General features: G+C 46.2%; 1 protein-coding gene across 1 annotated transcript in view; it reads left to right on the forward strand.

Annotated features, from left to right (window-relative positions):
- The window catches only part of Tnfrsf21 (TNF receptor superfamily member 21), a 74,238-nt gene extending 54,116 nt beyond the window's left edge, over positions 1-20,122 (forward strand). The window contains exons 5-6 of the mRNA XM_028887269.2: positions 17,237-17,465; positions 18,708-20,122. Coding sequence (XP_028743102.1) covers positions 17,237-17,465; positions 18,708-18,937 — 459 coding nt within the window. The 3' untranslated portion in view covers positions 18,938-20,122. The remainder of the gene's footprint in view (positions 1-17,236; positions 17,466-18,707) is intronic.
- The last annotated feature ends 2,904 nt before the right edge of the window (positions 20,123-23,026 follow it).

Raw genomic sequence — 23,026 nt, forward strand, 5'->3', positions numbered from 1 at the left:
AAGAGACTGAGTCCAGGAGGTTAGAGGGCAAATGTACTCGCTGTTCTTGGAAGCAGCCGTTAGGATTCCAGTCAGAACAGAAGCGTGGAGATGAGTGACGAGCTAAATTCTTAAGTATGATCATCTGGAGGACCCTGGGTATACCACCGTGCTCCTCTGTCTCAGTTTCTTTGTGACAAAACATGATGCTCGTGGGTTGTTTGGGGGATGAACGTGGTGTGGCTGCCAGAAAGCAGTCCGTGTATGTTTATTTCTTTTTAGATGTAATGACTTCCCGACTTGTTCCTAACCAGCTCCAACTCACACACATAATGGACCTTTTAAATCCTGAAGGCTGGGGTCACATAGTTTTGGGCAGGGAGGCTCACCAGGTTTCGAGGCTGCTGGAAGTGGATGGTCTGTCAAGGCGGAGTTGCCTGGGTTCAGTGGCCAAGAACTAGAAAATCCAGCTAACTGTAAATATTTATTCCTTCCTGCCCGAGAGAGTGCTCCTAGACTGGCTGGAATGTTCTCCCTTGTGGGGAAACAAAGGTGTGTGTGTAGATAAGGCTTCCCCTCTTCATGGTTTTCAAGAGGAGAGAAATGACTTTCATTAGTTGAATTTCTAGGTTTTCTTTTTAACTTTCTTTTTCTTCTTTTCCCCTGCTTTTATTTTTGGCCCCTTGGGAATGCAGATAGACTTAGTGAGTGCTGTATTTGTTTTCTGATCTCTTCCTTACAATCCCTGTTCCTGGGGTCTGGGGGCTAAGAAGGGACTCCTTTTCGCCTTAGGAAGCCCTGGGTGAAGTCTGTACATTTGCATGGGAATTCAATGCTTACCAAAATTGACTGAGGTACTGACTTGTCGTGCTCTGGGATGTATAGAGCCAGGTGTGAGAGCATTGCTTAGTGGCCAAGTGCTGGAACAATCTGATAATCTGATTTGTGTGCCAACAACTTTTTATGATTTCATTTTGATTTTTCTCTTTTTTAAACTGGGTCTTGCCATGTAACTCTGGCTGTCCTAGAACTTAGGAAGCAGAGGCAGGCAGATCTCTGAGTTTGAGGCCAGCATGGTCTACACAATGAGTCCCAGGACAGTCAATGCTATAGAGAGAGATCCTGTCTTAAAACAACAACAGCAGTTTTTTGTTTTGTTTTTGTTTGTCCAGACAGGGTTTCTCTGTGTAGTCCTGGCAGTCCTGGAACTCACTCTATAGACCAGGCTGGCCTTGAACTCACAGCAATCCACCTGCCTCTGCCTCCCGAGTGCTGGGATTAAAGGGGTACGCTACCACCACCCAGTGTTTTGTTGTTGTTGTTTAAACAATAATAATGTTTTTAAAAAATGAAGGGGCTGGGGAGATGTCTCAGCATTTAACAGCCCCTGCTACTTTTGCAGAGGTCCAGCCTCAGTTCCCAGCACCTTCATGGAGGCTTATACCATCCTGTTTTACAGGGTCTTGACTTCTGTGGGCACCAGACACACATGCATACATGAAAGTACACATCCGTACACATAAAATAAAGATAACAGAAAGTTAAGTGTAGTAGAACATCCTGTGGTTCTGTTTGTTTGTTTGATCTTGCTCTATAGACCAGGCTGGCCTCGAACTCAGGGAGATCCATTTGGCTCCGCCTCCCGAGTGCTGGGATTAAATGCGTGCGCCACCACCGTCCGGCTTCATCCTGTGATTCTTAGGAGGTTGATGCAGAAGGGCTGCAAATTTGTGGGTAACCTTGGCTAACACAGCACGACTCTGTAGAAAGAGGCAAGGAAGGGGAGAGGAGGATAGAGATGAGAGAGAGAGGGGAAAGGAGAGAAGGAAGGAGGGAGGGAGAGAAGGGTGAGAGAAGCATCATGGCTTCAGCTGCTTGCTGGAGTGGTGTCGTGCAGGGCCGTTGAGCCTGGGTGCCTTCCTCTGGCCCTCTTTGCCTAGTGACGTCAGGTAGGTGAGGCTACACTGTGATTTAACAGCCACGGAACTCAGCTGATTTTGTTGTTTCTTACTTGAATGATTCCTTGTCCTTAGGGAATGCTTGGCCTTTGTAGAAGCACATAGAAGAACTAACCTTCTCGGGATCAGAGTGCCTGGCCACGCTTATCTCCCCCCCCCCCCCAATCTCCCTCCAGCCCTCCCTTCCCTGTGTCTTATATAGTAGTAGCCTTTGTGTTAGGCACTGGGTGGCGTTGCTCTAGCAGCTGGGAGAATCCCAAGTGCCAGAGGAAGACTGGGCTTCCCTTTGCTGTGGCCCCTGCTGCTCTGGCTGCTGGGGGGACCACAGCTCCCGACTTTTGCTGCCAAGCCGCAGGATGCAGCTGTCCTTATCTATGGGGCTAGCTATTTTCAGAAACGTAGTGAGCGTGAGTTGAGGCAAATACCAGCTGTACATTTCAGTTGGCTTTTTAGGGATTCGAATGAGGCTGATTTTTTGTTTGTTTGTTTGTTTTGCTTTGTTTTTATGTTGTCGTTATGGTTAGTTTTCTAGATAATAGAACGTATTGTCCTCAGGCTTGAGGACCTAAGAAGACCCGAGGTGTTGGCCAGACTTGCATGGATGTCGTCTCTGCTCTTTGCTGTGTCACTACGGCCCAGAGGGTCATTTAAGGACGTTACTTAATCACAGGGCGTGACTGTGGGCTCTGGGGAACTTCCAGGGCAGCGAGAGGAGGCCAGCGCAGAGGGATTGCTGACACATTCAGGCTCAGGTGTGGACTCAGGTATGGTGCGTGTTGCTGACTATGGAGCTCAAAGGAGCCATGTCAGTGAATAGACTTCAGACTTTTAGGGGCATGTCGGGCTGATTGACTTATTATATCTCAAAGTCTCAGCTGAACACGGTGGCTTACATCTGTCGTCCCAGCACAAGAGACTGAAATAGGAGGGTCACCAAGAGTTTGAGGCCAGCCTGGGCTCCCCAGTTTAGCCAGGATTCACAGAAAGAACCTGAAAAACAAACAAACAAATCAGCAAACAAAACTGGAACCAAAACGGCTCTCTGAAGTTTCATACAGTTATTCACACTAGCGCTGCATGCACTCGATGCTTGCCTGATACCAGGTGAAGAAGAAAGGTGGCCCCTGCCTCTCAGAGCACTCCCTCCCCAGGGTGACGGCCAATGGGCAAGGACTGGTAATCAGAATTCACTAGCATGAGCAGATGTTACACTGGCAATGTGTGTTTCAGTTTAGATCATCGGGCCGTTCTTGGTCCAAAGATGGCTAGGAAACTACAGCTGATGCTTGCTTGTGCGTTTTAGAGGACAAGGTCGTGGTTTCACCCATAACTGTGCTTTGCTCCTCTTCCCTGAGACTTCTCTTGCTGCCAGCAGGTAGCCACATCTACCTGTGCGCAGTCAGGACGTCATAACCCTTCGCCCTTGCAAACAACATGTGTTTTCTTGCATCTCATTTTACTTGGCTCGATAGCAAGCTTTATAGAAACTTTGGACAGGTCTGTAGTAAGAAAGGAACCAGAGTGAGGGTCTACTGCCCCCTCCATATCAAATGCAGGGCTTCAAAGTTTGCATAACAGGAAATGGGAATGGGTAAATCCAAGACTTGGGCTTTCTCTTGGTTAGAGTGAATTTTTTTCCTCCACCTCATTTGTGACCTTGGGAAAGTCCATTTCTGTTCCCACGCCTCAGTTTCTTCGGGACAGCTTTGTAAAGCTCGCTTAAACTGGAAGGGGTACACACCCAGTCCTGCATGTGACACGATCATAGTGGCCCTTCTACTTCCTTTTGGAACAGGGAACTCCTAACTGTGAAACAAGGTGGGGGTGAGATGGAGCAGAGCAGCCTTTGAGTGTCCGTCCATCACATTCAGAACCCTTCACATCTGTGCTCAGTGAGCAGTATACATGTCACAGTTCCTGTTACTGTTTTTCCTTGGCTCCTGGGTTGATTGTAAGATGCACCAGGGTGTGCCCCTGAAAACAAAATAAAAACGCCACCAGTCGTAGTTGAGAGATACAGTCCTGAATAGAAAGAAAAGGGTAAATGATGGGTGATGTCGTTCTGTATGCTGTGAATATGTGTTGCTCTGATTAGTTGATAAATAAAGCTGTTTGGACAATGGTGAGGCAAAATAAGGTTAGGTGGGACATTCTAACTAGAGAAAGAGAAAAAGGCAGAGAACAGAAGAGATGCTGCTGGCCACTGCCAGGAGAAGCAAGATATAAAGATACTGGTAAGCCATAAGCCACGTGGCAAAGAAGAGATTAATAATAGAAATGGGTTAATTTAAGATATAAGAGCTAGCTAACAAGAAGCCTGCCATGGCCATAGTTTAAAAATAATACAAGCCTCTGTGTGTGTTTATTCGGGACCGTAGGGCCACGGGAGCCGGGTGGACACAGGAAACTCTCACTACACGCCGTGTCTTTTCTTATGTGACTTCTGGGGGTCCAAACTCAAGTCTTCATGTTTACATTTTACTGACTGAGCTAGCCCTTCAGCCCAGAAATGGAGTCTTAATGCACCCTACGCCTAACACTCGAGTATACCCACAGGTGCCTACTTTTTATTATTATCCCCTGTGTTTATAAGAAGGACAGGTATGTGGGACAAATTTTTAGACTCTGTTCTTTGAAACTGCTATGAAGAAGATTGAAGTGGATTTTAAAAAATATCTCCCCTCCCCCTCCAGAGATAGTGACTCAATATCCCCCAAAGGATAAGTCTATTATTGATGACATTTTCCATCCTTTTAATCCATTCTCATACTGACTTCCTCCAAAAGCTCACTGGGAGGAAATCAGAATTGATATTATAGAAAAAAAATTTACAAAAGCTTGTTTTCGCCATCAATTACTAAGACTTGAGGAAACATTTTGTTTTATTTATTTATTTATTTGTTTGTTTGTTTGTTTTGAAGCCTAAACACACACAGAGGTAAACTGATGGCTTCCAGCTTGGCCAGGCTTCTCCATCCTGCATTTTGAGACTGTCCCTTGAACTGTAACAATCTCATGTCACTAGCTCATGAGGAAATCACATCCTGTCAGAAGTAGTCTTTATTGTACAGCCACTAATTTCAACGTTTTCCTTGAAGGATAGACAACATGGCTTTGATTTTCCCGTAAAAATCGTCATTGGGGAAACATCCATCCATTTACCTCCAGGAGTGAGTTAGAAAGGGCAGTATCATCCATCATTCAAATAATTCATTGTCAAAAGTGGGGGGGGGTGCTGTTTTTGTCTATTTTTTATCCCATCTGTAGGTGAGGTGCTCCTGAAAATGGCAGAGAACACAGAAGATGTAGACAAGTCTTCCTAAAAGTGGAATCATGGGTCACTTGGCATACACTTCAGCGAGTACTGCCAGATCCTTGCAGAGAACCTGTATGCAATCTTTTGAATTGTGTACAGTGTGTGATGTTCTGATCTGCACAGGATTAATTTCCTCAAAAAAAAAGTTATTTGCACAAAGTAAGAGAAAAGTCAGTTGGTATTAGAAAGGAAACTGAGGTCTTCGAATGCATGCTTAGCTTCAGGCTGACAGGGAGGAAAGGGCGTGGCATTATGCATTCTTGTGCCTTTAGGAATGCTTCCCTTCTACACACTTACATTCAGAGAGATGCAGATCCTAGAATGTGCCCTGCCAGTGATGTTTGCTATAGCAAGAGTCAAAGCCACATGAATGTCAGAACAGGTGAGGTCCGCTGTGGACATCTACACACCTATCCCAGGAGTGAGTCAGCTCCGGCTGCTAACCTCAAGAATGTGCAGGTTGAGATTGTTTGTTCCTGTTGGTACTGTGTACATATAGACCCAAGGAACAGTGTGCAAGAAATCATAATGAAGTCGGCACCTTAAGTCTCAGAGGGGTTTGATTGAAACTGTTATGATTGAAACCATGATTGAAACCGGGTGTGCTGAGGTTATAATAGCACAAACTCAATGAATTTATTAAGCAATACTAATCTGTTGAACTCAAAAAAACTAATGGAGGGCCTCTGAAGTGGCTCGGTGGGTAGAGGAGGCACCTGCTGCCCAACCTGGCTCCTTGAGTTCCATCCCTACATAGTGGAAGGAGAAATGCAACTCCACATAACTAACTGTCCTCTGACCCCCACATGATTGCTGTTGGACGTGTGTGTAGTACACACACCACCTACAATCAATCAATCAATGTAATGGTAATATATTTTAAACAAACAAATAAGGAGAAATCTAAAATCAAACAAACAAACCCAAAACTTTATGTGAGCCAGGTGTGGTGGTGCACATCTTTAATCCCAGCACTGGGGGGAGGGGGGAGAGGCAGAGGCAGGCGGATCTCTGTGAGTTCAAGGCCAGCCTGGTCTACAAAGCGAGTTCCAGGAAAGGCACAAAGCTACACAGAGAAACCCTGTCTCGAAAAATAAATAAATAAATAAAATAAAATAAAATAAAAACTTCCTAACAAAGACAAACTTGAGTCTTTTTACTTCAAGGCATTTTTTCCTGTGAAATTACTTTCTATTTTTCCTTGGGTCCTCAGGCTAGGTTTTAGAAAGTCTGTGCAGTGTGTTTTCATGGTGAGAACTGTCTAGACTGCACTGAGGGGAACCCCTGGTTTCTAACAATGTGACCTCGCAATGTCCTGATGGTGCTGAGCTTAGCAATAATATTCTAAGATGTGAGTGGGCTTCCACTGGGAACTAAGAAAGCTGGTTTACTCCCTTCCTCACTTCCTCTATTCATGAGAAAGCTAGTCAGTGAGTCAGCTCAAGGCTGCAACGTGGGTTCTGTTGCTGTTAGCGGCCAGGGACAGCTCACAGACACCAGCCCCAGCAGCTGGGCGGGGCCTTCCCTCCCTCCCTCCCTCCCTCCCTCCCTCCCTCCCTCTCTCCCTCCGGAGCCAGCTGGTTCTTACCAGCTTTGGCAGCATTTGAAGTACATCTTGTGGCTTCGTGCAGCTCTCCTCTGAGCACCCAGGAAAAGAAGAGTTCTTTTGCTTGGGGCAAAGATTGACAGATTACACTTGGAGTTAAATTTAATCTTTGGGGTTCCTTTTTGTAGCTAACTCTTGGGAATGGTCAGAATTCATGGATGCCATAGAGGTGCAACGTTACAGTAACTACCTGGTTTTAAGAAGCAATCTACCGTGGCCAATTAACTCCTGGCTAACTTATGTATACAGTCTTCAGAAAGACTCCAGCTGTAACAAAATCTTGACCGATTGTCCTGGGCCTCAACTCATCAGGGTGGGTGGAGTTGTCTCTTCAGATAATTTCCCAGGAGCTTCAGGCGTTGGCTAGCCAGGTTAACATTGAGTTTCTCTCCATGTGGGTAAATTGATGCTATAGGCTTGCATTGGTTCCCAGATTCCGTTTAGACATCCATGCTTCATCTGTGGCTTTCCCAGGGAGGCCCACCCTGGCTTGTATTCCTGTTCCTACTCCATCCCATGACCTTCAGTGACCCCAGGGAGAGGGCCTGTGCTGTCTGTTGGCCTGCTCAGTGGTGATTTCGGCTGGAAGAGTCAGCACCGTTCCTTCCTTCTGCAATAAATATGCCGCCTCACACGTCTCCGGAGGCCTGGCCTGAGCCAGAGAGGAGGGAAGAAGGAAAGATAAGAGGCTTGTCAACAATTCTTTTCATTTCAGCATACTTGCTTTATCTCTGAATATGTGGCTGTTTCCAATCCATGTTCCCATTTCTGTGACTCCAAATATCAAATAACTGACCAACTTTTCCTGAAAGCCTTGGCAATCAGCACCATGCCAGTTCCATCTAGGTACTTTTTGTCTAAAAAAAAAAAAATTGCTCAGTAAATTTAGTTTATTTCTGAGTTGGGTCCAGCAAGAATTCACACTTCCAAAGTGTGCATTTAGAAGTCATTGTCAGGGTTGGAGAGATGGTTCGGTAGTTCAGAGAGCTTATTGTTTTTGCAGAGTCCCTGAGTTTGAGTCCCAGGGCCAACATCAGGCAGCTCACAACTCTTTGTAGCTCTAGCCCCAAGGGATCTGACAACCCTCTGACCACACACACACACACACACACACACACACACACACACACACACAAATAAGTAATAATTTTTTTTAATTATTGTTTCCTCTCATTTAAAATTTAAAGGAAACCTACCCTACCTTTTAATCAAAGCAACGTGATTTTTGCTATTTCTTTTGCTTTTGAGATTTTAATATAATTACATCATTTCCCCCTTTCTTTTTCCTCCCCCCAAACCTTCCCATATACCCTTTCTTGCTCTCTCTCAATGCACAGCCTTTTTTTTTCACCAATGATTCTTAAGAAGTCATTATGGCAGCCATCTTTTAGTCTGTGAACTTAGGAATGGAATATATTCAGATAAAAAAAAATTATGATCTGGCTGCTAGCTCTCTTCCCTCCTACCTGAAATCCTGGGAGCACATAGATTTAGATTCCTTTTTAAATTTTATTTTATTTACTGTATAGGCATGTTTTGCTTGCATTTGAGTATGTGTACTTCATGCATGCCTGGTGCCTGTGGGGGTCAGAAGAAAGTACTAAGTCATCTGCAACTGGAGTCACAGAAGGTTGTGAGTCACCATGCCGTTCCTGGGAATCGAACTTCGGGTCCTTCGTAAGAGTAACAAGTACTCTTAACGACTGACATCTCTCCAGCCCTGGGTTTAACTTCTTTACTGCTTTTTTTTTTTTTTTTTTTTTTTTTTTTTTTTTTTTTTTTTTTTTTTTTTTTGTCTGAGTTCTTGTTCTCTAGCATAAGAACCAGTGAGTTCGATGGAGTCAGACATTACAAAATCCTGACCTGGCAAGGAAGACAGGGCTCAGGCTGGGATTCCTACACGAACCTGCAGATGATCTCAAATCTAATTTCATCTTTATTAATGAGCAGCTGGTCGGCAGGGGAAACAAGCTTGAGATAGCATCACACTCCCCACATAGCTGTCATTTTTTACTTATTTGTGACCATAATTCCTTTGAGATAAACCTTTAGTGGAAATTCAGTTTGTTTGTTTTTCTTAACTGGTCCATCCCTGGTCTGCCAGGATCTCAAATATTTTCAAATAGAAAACAAATTATCGGTCTCAATCAAAGTCTGTGGTGTTTACAGAATGTCTCATCCGTCCTTCTGTCCTAGGACAGCTGTCCAGCCGGAGGGTAAGACCACTATTGAGTTCCATGCCCTGGAATCTGCCCCTTCTGATCAGCCCTTCCTCCGCCGTCCAGAGGCCAGAGCATCTTCTGGTACTCCTGTACTCTTAGTGATGAGTTCACGGAGCTCAGCTTCTCTAAGTGCTACGGGTTTTTGTTCCTCAGCATGGATTCCAGATGGGCTGTACGGATTCATCTCTGCATTTTGTGAGAGCCAGCTTTCCAGCGTTTTTCTCCCCCTTCCTCTTTTCAAAGATAGGGTCTCTTAGAGTCCAGGCTCCTCTTAAATTTGACTTTGAACTTCTGACCCTCCTACCTTCAGCTCCTGAGTGCTAGGCAGGGATGTGCCATTATGCCCAGTTTTAAGTGGTGCTGAATCTCAAACCCAGGGGCTTCATGCAAGCTAGAGGAGCACACTGCCAACTGAGTTCATCCCCAGCCCTGGGTAGGACTTACTTCTTAAAGCCCTTCTTGTTTACAGGATCCAGGTGGCAAGCTATTCAACTCACAGAATAGCGATTAGTTTCAGTTGGGACTAGCAAAGGGTGCTCTTGGAAACATTACTAAAATGATATTTTCACAAGCAAACAGAGAACTCTCTTCCTTTGGGGTGTTACTTGAGACGTGGAGGGAGCATCAGGTGGGAAGGTAACTTTTGTGTATCCGACTTCCTTAGAAGCCACCAGGCGTCTGTGGCCAGTGGCTACATTGTGGAGAAGAGAGCATGGTGATATCCACGTGGGAAATGCCAGGGGCTAAGGGGTTAAGTTGAACCATTTTAACAGGCGGACAAGGAGCACCCAGGCTGCATAATTAATGCTTCATTTCGGGGGAATCACTGATGAATCAAAGTCGTTCGTTCGTTTTGTGAGTACAGATTGTGCAACCGCAGGGAAATCGTAATTGGGTAGCAGCTGACAATAACTGGTCGTCCTTAGTTGAGTGAAATAATTGGGGATAACTTGGCAAGGAGAACGGGACTTGGTCGTTGGGGGGGGGTTAAGAGAATGAAATGGCAATGATAAAGTAAGCAGCATGTGAGACAGTTTGGGTGGAAGCGACTTAGAGGTGACTAACTTACACTTTTTAGCTTAGGAATAAATAAAGAAGTCGGGTCTGACGGGGAAGTGGTTTCTCCAAGACCACACAGCTGGTGAATGGGATGTCTCCTTTGCCCCTAGCATGATTTTCTGAGACTTTGGAGGCTTTTTAATTTTACTTAATCTCTTGAGCATTTAAATGTGGAGAATAGGAAATGCATGCTGGGGGGGTGCTTAGGGGGTCAGGACAGGCACCTATTCCAGCCTGCAGAGGACACCCAGTGCTCCTGCCTGGCTGTGGGAAGAAAATTAGGCGACTCAAAACCTCCCTTGATTTCAGCACCACTCCGGATCACGAGTAAGCTGTCGAAGGGTTTTCCTTCAGTGGCCTTGGTTCACCATCCCCAGAAGCTGTGGAACACTGCCCCCTCTGAGTTGGCCTTCCTGGGAAGGCTGGCCAGGGGAGGGATTTTTTTCCCCACCTTCAGCATAGTGGTGGAGGTTTCCAGTTGAGTTGAGGACCCAGAGTGGGCCCCCTTCAGCTTGGAACTGGGCGAGTTGACAAGGACAAGATGCACCGTCACAGGCCTCAGAGTCCAGAGATGCTCAGGCCCCAGACTCTGCTGTGTTTATCAAGTCTGAGTAGATGACTCTTTGTCGTCCATGTTCCTGATGTTCTGAGAGGAAGTCACAACAGCCATGGGGTGATAGGGCTGACTCAGCTGGAAGGCAAGGGTGGCTGTTTATCTACCCTCCCTACCGGCTTTAATAAGCATCTGGAAGCACTAAGTGTACCTGTGTGGAGACTAATCAGGGGGAACACCAACGGTTCCCTGGGCCAAACAAAATACCATGTTCTGGAAGTGCACTCAATAGCCCTGTTCTCTGGCCCTTCTGCCCTCTGCCCTGTCCCGCCCCTTCCCATCTGACTCTCTGTCTCTCCCTTCTTTCTCAGATTGTCTCTCGACTATCTCACCTGACAGCTTCAAAGCAAAAGGAACCATGGTTTTCTAGTTTTTCTGGCAGAGCAACAAGTATGTGGTGGACACATTTCCTTTCTGGCCAAGGTTTGCCAGAGTCCTTCCTTCTCGGTTGCGGAGCGCGCTTCTCTTCAGTCAGATGGGGGTGTTTGAGTCCATGGACACTTCACGGAAGTACCGAGCGACTGAGCTGTGCAGAATCTCTGCCAGCACCCCTGTTTTTCAGCCCAATATAAATACAAGTTGCCACAGCCACAATAGCTTCCAATTAGCAGAAGGAAAATATACTTACCAGTAGGGATGCTTTTAAAAGTAACACGCCTTGTTTTTTCTATTATAAAATTAATATGCCCCCACAGAGAACTTGGAGAGCCTGAAGATGCTTAGGGAATCAATGAAGCTACTCTATTTTGTGATTATTTTCACAAAGCTTTTGCATAGGTTTTTAAAGACCATGAGACTCTTCTGAGGAAATCTGGCTTTCTTGTTTTGGTGTGTGCCTTCTCTGGCTGGGAATGTGGCTCAGTGGGCAGAGCCCGTGTCTAACATGCACAAAGCCCTAGGTTTGATTCCTCATCACTGCATAATCCAGACTGTAGAAGCAAGAGGATCAGGAGTTCAAGGTCATCCTCGGCTACATAGTGAGTTAGAAGCAGGGATATATGAAATTGTGTCTTTAAAAAAAAAGACAAGGTACTTACCTTCTCTTTTAAATAATATTACCATATTAATATTGATGTTCTTTGTTGCTATAAACTCAAGACACCAAATCATGAACTTTCATAATTACTAGAGTAACTGTTTCATCCCCCAGAGCCTGATGATCCAGTTTCTTGGTTAGAGATGTGCCAGGAAACGCAGTAGCTAATACAGGGTTCCAAAGCGGCTCTGGGAGCTGTTGTTAATATTGTGTGAGAGGAGGAGAGACGTTTCTATGAGTTTACAGGAAAGCGGCAAATAACTTCCAGCTCGATTCCAAATGCAACCAGCCACCCAAAGCCGGAGAGGAGGTGTTTAGAAGGATGCTTGTCACGTGGTCTGTGGCTCCAATGTGATGATGCAGAGGCATTCACTGGGGCACCTCCGTATTCACCTGGCTCTTGTTAGTTACAGTAGCATCAATCAGCTCAGGACCTTGTGCAATTCTGCTGGAAGTCTGGTGCTTACTTTCCAACATCTAGCGAAGTTGTTGGGAAAATAAAGATTGGAAGTTTGAAATGGGTGCAGGAAATAGGTGGGTGGACTTCTCTGTTGGCACTCATTTGTGGGTGGGAGGTGCTTTCTTTCTTTTCTTTCTTTCTTTTTTAAAGCAAGAACAGTGTGCTATATTGATGGGCCATGTCAACCAGTGTAATGTCCCTGAGAATCAGAATGTAGACAAGTGCTCTTTGTCAGCTGGGGGCACAAAGGGGATGTTGGCATGAATGTGTAACTGCGTGCATTTTCAGGGAACAGCACCCTATGCCGGGGCCTGTTGAATTAAAACTCAAAGCATGTGCACAACTCTTATCTGGGGATCAGAAGGGCCCCTCTGGGGATGCATGTCAACCAGCTCTGGAAGCACAGCCAGCTGTGGGCGGTGCTTTAAGGGAACATCCTGTTAGAATGTCAGCGCTGTGCAGGAATCGGTGGTCTTTGCAGATATTCAATCACTTGCAACAAATGTCTCGGTCCTTAAGAGTTGTAAAAGAGGCAGGCATGTTTGCTTCATGTCTTACATAAGTCTTTAATGTACTCCTCTGAAATCAGAGTCGTTGTTTTGCCTGGAGAGCGAGACAGCATCTCACTTGAAGGGCTTAAGAGAAGGATAAGAGTTCTCAGGGTGGTCAGCAGCAGCTTTGGGAGAGTGTATGTCATCTCCAAACACTGTCCTGTGTGACTGGCCATCTGCTTCCTGGACAGTCATCCATTCTCATTCTGGGTATATTAGTTGGGTTTTTGTTGTTGTTGTTGTTGTTGTTTTCTCCTCATTGCTGTGAACAAATACCTAACAAGAAGCAATTTAAGAAGGATTCTATTAATTTATAGTTCAAGGAGATGCAGTCCAGGCATGACATCAGGAACTCAATTACACTGGTTACACTGCCTCTATAGTCAGGAAACAGAGAAATGAATGCTAGCACTCAGCTCGCTTCTTCCTTTAAAAGATATTTACTTATGTTGTGTGTGTAAATGTGTATACCACATGTATGGGGGGTGCCTGTGAAGACCAGAAGAGGGCATTGGATCCTCTGGAGCTTCGGTTGTAAGCATTGGTGAATGCTAGGAACTGCACTCTGGTTTTCTGTAAGAGCAGCAAGTCTTCTTAACTGCCAGGCCATCTCTCGCCGCACGCAGTCCTTCTTCTCCCAGCCAGTGGAATAGTCCCTACATTTAGGGTGAGGCCTTCCACCTCAGTTAACCCAATCTACAAACACCCTCACAGGCATTCCCGGAGGCTTATCTGCTAGGTGATCCTACAGCTTGTCAACTTGACAATCAGTAATAACCATTATACCAGGAAAGCCAATAAAAGCATAAAATCAGTGGACTAGGGGATGCCGTAAGTACCTGATGGAGTTCTAAAGCACTTCTTAAAAGTGAGGAGGTTAGATGGACTTGAACACTGGGTCTCTCAGGGTGACTGTGTGCCCTCTCTGGGCTTTGGTCTCTTCACCCACTCCCATGCCCACTGCATGTTCCTGGCATAAGCCCTGGTCATCCCTCACTGCCATACTTAGGAGTGTCCGTCCAGGTTCCTGATTTCTGGCCTCCCGGAAACCATTCTTCACAGAGCAGGGGGAGTGGTGGGAACGTACCTGTCTCCGTCGGAACTGGCTCCACTGTGGAAAGCAGGCGTCGTGGTCTCCGCAGCTTTAGGGCTGCCCCCCCTGTTCTCTGCTGTGAGTCTCTGGAAATGAAAGCCTGAGTGTGGCAGGCTTTCTTGTGGGCACCAACCAGCTCCCAAATCATGACACAGAGACTTGTTATTGGTTATATGAATGCTCGGCCTTACCTTAGCTCCTGTTCTAATCTTGTTTCTCTTGACGTTTGGCCTCGAGGCTTTTTGCCTTTCTTTTATTCTGTACGTCTTACTTTCCTGTTTCCTCCATGGCTGGCTGGCTGGCGGCTGCCTGGCTTCTGGCCAGGTGTCTCCCTTTTTTTCTCTTGTTCTCTCTTCTCCTTCATTTCTCGAGTCTAGAGTTCTCCTCCTAATTTTCTCTGCCTGCCAGCCCTGCCTATCTCTCTTCTGCCTAGCTATTGGCTGTTAAGTTTTTTGTTAGGCCAATCAAGTGCCTTAGGCAGGCAAGGTGAAACAGCAACACATCTTTACATGATTAAACAAATGCAGCATCAACGAATGAAACACGCCTCTGCGTAGTTAAAGAACTATCCCTCAACATAAGCAAATGTAACACATCTTTGCCTAGTTAAAGTAATATTCCACAGTACCTGAGGTCTGGTGTCAGTTCTGCTTCCTGCCTGTTGGACCTTCAGAAATCACTTCCATGAGGATGGAGAGATGGTTTAGTGATTAAGAGTGCTTCCCGCTCCTCCGATTTGGTTCACAGTACCTATGCCGAATCACTTACAACTATCTATAACTCCATCTCCAGGGATTCTGATGCCTTCTTATAACCTTCCTAAGCATGCACACACCTATGGCATACACACAGACACATAAATAAAAAAAAAAGAGAGAGAGAACTATTTAAAAAGAAAAGGAGGGGATAGAGAGATGGCTCAGCTGTTACAAGCACACACTCCTCTTGCAGAAGACCTGATTTTGGTTCTCAGTATGTACAATGTGTAGGTAGTTCAGGTGCTCCTCCAGCTCTGGGGTATCCAATGCCCCCTTCTGGTCTCTGTGAACACCTGCACTAGTATGAATATCCATTCCCCACCCCCCACCCCCACCCCCCCACACACACAATTTAAAAATAAAGAAGATATTTCACATTTCTAGGCTGAAGTTTGGTGGTTTGGTTTGCTTTGGTTTGGTTTTTTGTTTGTTTGTTTGTTTCTTTTGGGGGGGGTTGTTTGTTTGTTTTTTTGTTTTTTTGGAGATAGGGTTTCTATGTGTCATTTTGGTGCCTGTCCTGGATCTCGCTCTGTAGACTAGGCTGGCCTCAAACTCACAGAGATCCGCCTGGCTCTGCCTCCCAAGTGCTGGGATTAAAGGCGTGCTCCATCATCGCCTGGCCCAGGCTGAAGTTTTTACCTGTTTGGGATATAGCACTAGTTTGATTGTGAAGCATCTACCAGAGAAGACCCCTCGGAGACAGGTTCAAGCCGATGGAAAGTCTTTATCAGCTGACCAGTGACTGGGTTTGGGGACCCTTTCAGAGTAAACTTTTCAGCCCAGCTGGGTTGACACACCTCAGTTGGCAAGAGCAGTGAACCAGTGCCAGGCCTCCAGAAGGCAAGGTTAGTGCGTGTGGGGACTTTCCCCGAACTCCGGACTTGGATGGATTAGGTTTTTCTAAGTTTTGACAGGTGTTGCAGCCTATGTGCTGGGTCCATGTCCGAACGGGCCTTCCATCATGGTGTTGGTCATGCTAAGGTCTGGGGGCCTGTGACGGATTGCCGCGGCTGGGGTGACAGAACACCACAAATGGGGTGCCTCCAGCAAAGACGCTTGTTTCCTCCCTATTTTTGGAACCTTCTTGGGCCTCTCACCTTCGCTGACGACTGGTGGCTTCACGGGTCTCCCCTCGGTGTGGGTGTGGGCGTGGCTATGGGTGTGGGCGTGGTTGTGGGCGTGGTTGTGGACGTGGCTGTGTCCTCTGTCTTTAGGAAGGATGCCGTGGTGCTGGATTAGGACCCATGCTCACGACCTCTTTTTCTTCATAACTTCTTTAATGGCCTTCTCTGTAATCATCGTCTGAGGCGTGGTGTTAGGGTTACGTTGTCTTCAGCTCCTGGCAGAGGGGAACATCTGGGTACCATCTAAGACTCCTTCTGGTTGTTAGAGTTTGAGTTTAGACTGAGTTTTTTCTTACCTGTGTCCAGTTCCACGCCCCTGAGGTAACAGCTCAGTGAGTGTGGCAGTTCCTGTTGTCAACTTGACAGGGTCTAGAATCCCTCAGGAATGGGCCTCTGGACATGTCCGTGTTGACTGATGTGAGAAGACTCATCATTTCCCTTCCTCTCTTCCTCCCTCCCTCTCTCCTTCCTTCTTTTCTTCCTTCTTTTCTTCCTTCCTTCCTTCCTTCCTTCCTTCCTTCCTTCCTTCCTTCCTTTCTTCCTTCCTTTTAAAGGAGACAGCACCATGATCACACAGGGCAGCCTGAAACCCCCCAGGCCAGCCCCAAACTTACAGGTGCCATTCTGCCTCAGCCTTCCACATCGCTAGGCATGAGCCACCATGCCCCGTCTAAAGATCCACTGTAGGCAGGGCCATTCCCAAGGCTGGGTTCCTGGCTTGCACTAGACTTCCTGCCCTCATTGCTCCCTGAAGCTACTGCTGCCATGACTCCTTCGCCATGGTGGACCTTGAACTGTGAGCTGGGATAAACGCTTTCTCCCTCGAGTTGCTCTCCAGAGTATTTCATCACATCAATAAGACAAGTCACTAAAATAGCACATGCATATGTCCCCTCAGTTTTTGTTTGTATTTTTTTTTTTTTTTAGAGCAGTGCCTTGCCATGTTGCTCAGGTTGGCACTGAACTTGCCATCTCCAGAGTAGCTGGATGACATCACCTTACAGGTCTCCTCATTTTTAGTATTACACTTTCTGCTCATGTGTGCTTTTTTTGTTTGTTTGTTTTGTTGGTTGGTTTTTTTTTAAAATGATAGAATCTTGTTAGCCCAGGCTATCCTCAAACCCAAACTTGGTCTGTCACCACCACCCGTGGCTTCACATGTACTCTGAGGAGGTTGAAGAATGAGTTGGGGCATGGTGTCGTGGCGCACACCTTCATTCCCAGCACTCGGGAGGTAGAGGGAGGTGAATCTGTGAGTTCAAAGCCGGTTTGGTCTACATAGTAAGACACTGTCTAAAAGTGTGTCCGTGTTTACTGACAATGGAACGATATATCAAAAAATACACATACAAATGGGAGAATCCGAAAATATTAAATGTTAAGGGAGTGGGGGTTACTTTTATTTTATTCCTATATTATTTTGATATATATACAATAAAATTATTTTTTTTCTTTCCACAGTTGGAAACCGACAAACTGGCTCTCCCCATGAGCCCCGGTCCACTTAGCCCAAGCCCCATCCCCAGTCCTAACGTGAAGCTTGAGAATTCCACTCTCCTGACTGTAGAGCCCTCCCCTCTAGACAAAAACAAGGGCTTCTTCGTGGACGAGTCGGAACCCCTGCTGCGCTGCGACTCCACGTCCAGCGGTTCGTCGGCACTGAGCAGGAACGGCTCCTTTATTACCAAAGGTACCGGCATCCGCGGGGCCTGGGGCCTTCTCCCCGGCCACTTCCACAGCCCAGCTGTAGCCGAGCCAATCGAATGGCGGGTTCAGGACGCCCTCCAAGATAAAAGTGGCCTCAAGGAAGCCACACCACTGGTTCACATGGACACACCTAGAAAGTCTTGACAAGCCTGTCCCAGAGCCAGCGTTCGCACATACCCATTACTTCTGTCCTGAGCATGCTATCCAGTGGGTGTTTCAGGGGTCATCTGATAAACCGCACTATAGCTGGTGTTTTAAAATGACTTACCACACTTGCTAAGTCTAAGGATTAAAAGTATAACCCATCTGGGAAGTCAGAAGTCATTTTTCTGTTTTGTCTTTCGAGACAGAGTTTCTCTGTGTAGCTCTGGATGTCCCGAAACTCACTCTGTAGACCAGGCTGGCCTTGAACTCACAGAGATCCGCCTGCCTCTGCCTCCCGAGTGCTGTGATTAAAGGCGTACGCCACCACTGCCCAGCTTTTTTGTTGTTTTTTTTAATTATCACGATGCAATTGTAAAGAGACAGAAACAGAGTACCCTGGCTTGGGACTTTTGTTCCTATGCATGTCAACACTTTCCTTCTGAGTTTTAGAAGAAGACTTGGTAAATGTCACATTATCACCACATTAGGAATCCATTCAAGGAGACTAAAGAGTTCACTCAGAGGTAAACAGCGAAGACTGATTTTGCCACCTGTATTCTCTTCCCAGAAGAACCCGTATTGGGTGGCTTACAAATACCTGTAACCCCAGTTCTAGGGAATCTGATGCCTCTGGCGTCAGATAGTACCTACATCCATGTGCAAATTTGCACACAAAGACACATAAACATACACGGGATTGAAAATAAGAATAAGTCTTTTAAAAGAACCCATTCCAGCAGGTCTTTGGCTCATTTCTGTTAAGCAGATCTTTTTCTGTTGGTGTCTTTGTTTTATGAGACAGGGTCTCACGTAGCTCAGGCTGGAGGATGGTCTTGAACTCCTCTTCCTGCCTTGACATTCCAAGAGCTGGGATTCCAGACTTGGGTCACCACAGCCCTGAAAAGCTTGTTTGCTGTCCTTATGCACCAGGCCAATAAAGAGGCTTGTGTTGTTTAAAATGTCCTGGAAGGTCGCTCACTCACATTGGCGGGAACCTGCTAGGCTCAGAATGCAGGCAGCTTCTCACCTCCTCCTCTTGCCCCTCTCAACTGTCACGTTCTCTTTCCCCTGTCCCCCGCAGAAAAGAAGGACACGGTGTTGCGGCAGGTCCGCCTGGACCCCTGTGACTTGCAGCCCATCTTCGATGACATGCTGCACATCCTGAATCCCGAGGAGCTGCGGGTGATTGAAGAGATCCCCCAGGCTGAGGACAAACTGGACAGGCTCTTTGAGATCATTGGGGTCAAAAGCCAAGAAGCCAGCCAGACCCTCCTGGACTCTGTGTACAGCCATCTTCCCGACCTGTTGTAGAACACCGACCAGGGCACTGCATTCTGGAAATGGACCTTCTGGCGGGCTGGTTTCATTTTGTTTCTGACTTTTGTGTTCTGGTGTATGCGCGCGCGTATGTATGTGTTTAACAGAGTATGGCCGGTGCTTGAGTTTGGGGTTTGGGGATTTTTCTTTCCTCGTTTTTCTCTTCTTGAAAGGGAATTTATAAAGCCTTTTCGATGTATAACTGTTGGAAAATGCCCACCACTAAAGTTTTTTTAAGTTCCACAGATGCTCCATTTTTGCCTTCTTACATCTTTTCAAAACTGTTCTGTGCACTTTAAAAACTTAACGTAAATGCAGTGTGACTTTTCCCACATGCTGGGTTCTGAGACTCTTAACTTCTTAAAATCATGATGGCATCTTGTGGCTTCTATAAGCAAATACCAGTCTTTCAACAGCCGCACCTACTTTTTCTGTTTTTTTGTTTTTGTTTTTGTTTTCATTTTTTTTTCCTCTTTATCTTACTGTTCGTCCTTTCCAAGTGTTCTTAAGGACCGAGGGGATTTAAGATCCTGTTGATTACTGTAATGCAATTAGACTTCCAGTTATCTTTTTCATGTCTTGTTGTAAAGTTCATATTCATGGCTGAAACTTGACCACACTATCTATCGCCGATTGTATGGTTTTAATCTGGACACCATACACTGCTTGGTAACTTGTACTCCTCTTAATGCTAATACACTCTGGGCTGGAGAATGAAATCTTCAAGTCATCAGGACTTCGCTGTTTCAGTGGCCTGACACCTGGGCCACCAAAGAACTTGATCTTCCTCCTTTAGGGACACCTCTGCTGCATCTTGGAAAGTCAACCAAGCCAGTGGCAGCTTTTGCCCAGCTTTGCTTTGGAAGATTTTTTTTTTTCTTTTCTTTTTTAATACACATAGTCAATAGGTCCAGTTTGCCCTCAAGGCCTTGCTGGGTTTTCATCGTCAATCACTTTAATTGAAACTGGCTGCAGCTGTAAGAACTCTTGTCTGATCAATCTGCAACTACGCTCTCTCTCACTCATCAACTCACCCCCTAACGCTCAGCTGTCAGGCTCTACCGCAAAGGTGGTGCTGACTGCCTTTGTGTGGGTGGGCTGGGCGGTGAGGAACTGATAGCAGAAAAATGCCTTCAAGTATACTAATTTATTAATAAATATTAGGTGTTTGTTACTCGAGTGGTTTGAGTGTATTTACTCCTTAGCCTCCTCCTTTGGCTCTGTGCTCCAGTTCTAACCCCGTTCACCTCTCGGGAAAAGATGTATGTTCTAATAGGTAAATCATGTCGAACAGGTCCATCATGCAAATTAGCGGAAGTCCTTTTCGGAAGGTGCCTGGAGGTTCAGAGCACCGGGCTCTGGTGAGAACTACCAAGCCTTTCTCAGTCTTCCAAGTTAAACCTTAGGCGTTTATTTCCTCCGGGTAATTTGTTACTTGCCGGGTGGTCTGCAGACATCCACTCGCTTCCAGCCGAAGCCTCGGTATCCCTGCCTAACTCCAGAGGGCTTTCTCAGCAGTGAGGCAGGTGGGGTCTTGTGTTGGTGGGATATCTCATGCTCACTGCAGGTTCCCCTTAGCTTAGGGCACCCCCATCTGCAAAATTCCAATGACCAAACATTAGCAAGTTTAACTTCCTCTTTTGGCGAGAACCTGGAAGTGAGTACTCTGCACACTGTGACACCCATGTCAGCAATACGGATTCTTCTGGTTTTACCCATTTCCATGAGGCTGCTTTCTAAAGAATCCTGGCACTCCCTGGTTCTCACGATGGGTTTCTCTTCCCTCTTGTTGATAGAAGACAAGAACTCTGTCACATACACAGGCACACACACGCACACGCACACACAGAGACAGACAACAACGAGTCAGCGATTGTGGGGGAGGAAGCAAATGGTGTCAGGTTTTCATTGTTTCAGAGGATTTAGGACTCGGAGAACTACAATCCATTCATTAATTACTATTATGGTTAAGTTTATAGACTATTAGTAACTTGGGGATGCTTTTATTAATAGCCCGAGTTTATAGTTTTATATTTTATGAGGTGCTCTTTGTATTCCTTTATTGGATCTTTATATCTGTCTTGTAAAACAGGTACCTGTCATTATGCCCATTTTACAGATGAAAATAGGCTTGTAAAGCTGAGTATATTGAGCAGTTTCCTAACAGTAGAACAGAGTACCTGCGGGGAGGAAATTGCTTTAAGGGAGGAAAGATTTACCTCAGCTCATGGTTTGCGGAGTCTTAGGTCTATCTTCGGCCTGCTCTGTTGTTTTTAGATTGATGGCAAAGGAGACATATGGTTGGAAGATATTTCAACAGAGAAAGTTGTTTACCTCATGGTGGCCAGGAAGCAGATAGAGACACAGGAAGGGTCTTGGGACTTTTAACTCTTCAGTGACACAAGTCCAGTGACCTTCTAGCTAGGACCCACTACCTCATAGCCTATGCAGCCATGAACTCGTCAGTGGCCTAAAACATTGATAAAGTTAGGGCTGTCATGATCCAACATCACCCTCAGCTGAAGCCCAAGCCTTCCTCAGATGAGCCTTGGTGGGGACACTTAATATCCAAAGCATAACACCAAGGAACTTGCTTAAGACTTCACTGAAAAGTTAAAAAGATTAGGCTGGGATGTGTTGTGTCTTTGGGGGAAGTGGAAGGAATGGCCCTAATCCAAGACTGTTCATCCTCCTGAAGACCAGCAACCGGAAATCCACTGTCAGCCGGAACCATGGGCAGAATCGTGGCGGTGGAATTTGTCTGGGTCATGAGTAGAGTTCAAATGCAAGTTAACATAAGCTAAACATAAGCATCACACTGTGATCACATGGCGTGTAGTTTTTCCAGTACCATTGGCTACTTCATGAAAACACACAGAGCCAAGTGTGGGGGCACACACCTGTAACCTAGCACTCAGAGACGCAAGCTGGAAGCCTGGGGTAAACCATGTGCCACACAAGAATGAGAACCCGAGCTTGGATACCTCGCACAGTAAAACACAAGGCTCCGTGGTACACACCTAGTGGTACACACCTACTATCTCAGTGTTGACCAGACAGAAACAGAAGACTCACTGGGGCTTGCTAGCTGGCCAGCCTAGCCAAATTGTGAATTGGCAAGTACCAGGTAATGCAAGACACCCTGCCTCCAAAAAGAAGGTGTAGAACAATTGAAGAAGGCACCTAACAGCCAACTCCAACCTCCACACACACACACATGCTCATATGTGCAGAAGGGGGATACGCCACACACACACACACACACACACACACACACACACACACAGAGAGAGAGAGAGAGAGAGAGAGAGAGAGAGAGAGAGAGAGAGAGAGAGAGAGGAGTTCAAGGTCAGCCTGGGCTACACAGTAGGATTCTGTGAAGAGGTGAAGGCAGGATGATAAGAAGTTCAAAGCAATCTTTGGCTATATAGCAAGTTGGAAACCAGCCTGGGACAGGTGAGATGCTGTGAAAACCAAAACAACTGAAACAAAACAAAAACCAACCTAAAATACTAAAACTCGCAAAGTTCTGATCAAAGCCCATGAGAACACTGTTTACACCAGGGAAAGGTTCTTCTCTGCTTTGGGCTGCCTTCCTCTGAGGAATATAGAAAGTTGAACTGGAAGTCTGTCTGTGTGAGGGCGGAGGAGCAGGAGGGTAGCCAGAAGAACAGGGAATCGAAGCAACTGTTGGAAAGTCTGCCAGAGAGCCAGATGACTGTCACGCAGGCAGGAGAATGACTCGCTTCAGAAATTTGAAGGACTAAGGAAGAGACCGTTTCTTTTTCTTCAGAGAGTAATTCAGTTTCCTCTGGACTGGTACAGGCTAAACTCAATTAGATGGGGCTGCTTTTCAAGGGGAAGTGTAAGGCCGGCATTTGTGGTTCTCCGACTTCCATGTAAATCAGTGACCTGTGAGCGAGCAGCCTGCTCACTTTAAAAAGGCTGATTCCCACAACCTGACGGGGAAGGTTTGTAGTGAAGTCCGAAATGAAGCCCTTGCAGGCTTTTGGACCACACTTGGAAAATTATCCTTAGAGAATTCCCACCCCTGCCGCTGGGGATGAGACCAGCTAAGGCAAG

The sequence above is a fragment of the Peromyscus leucopus genome, chromosome 16_21, assembly GCF_004664715.2.
Source record: "Peromyscus leucopus breed LL Stock chromosome 16_21, UCI_PerLeu_2.1, whole genome shotgun sequence".
Lineage (NCBI taxonomy): Eukaryota > Metazoa > Chordata > Mammalia > Rodentia > Cricetidae > Peromyscus > Peromyscus leucopus.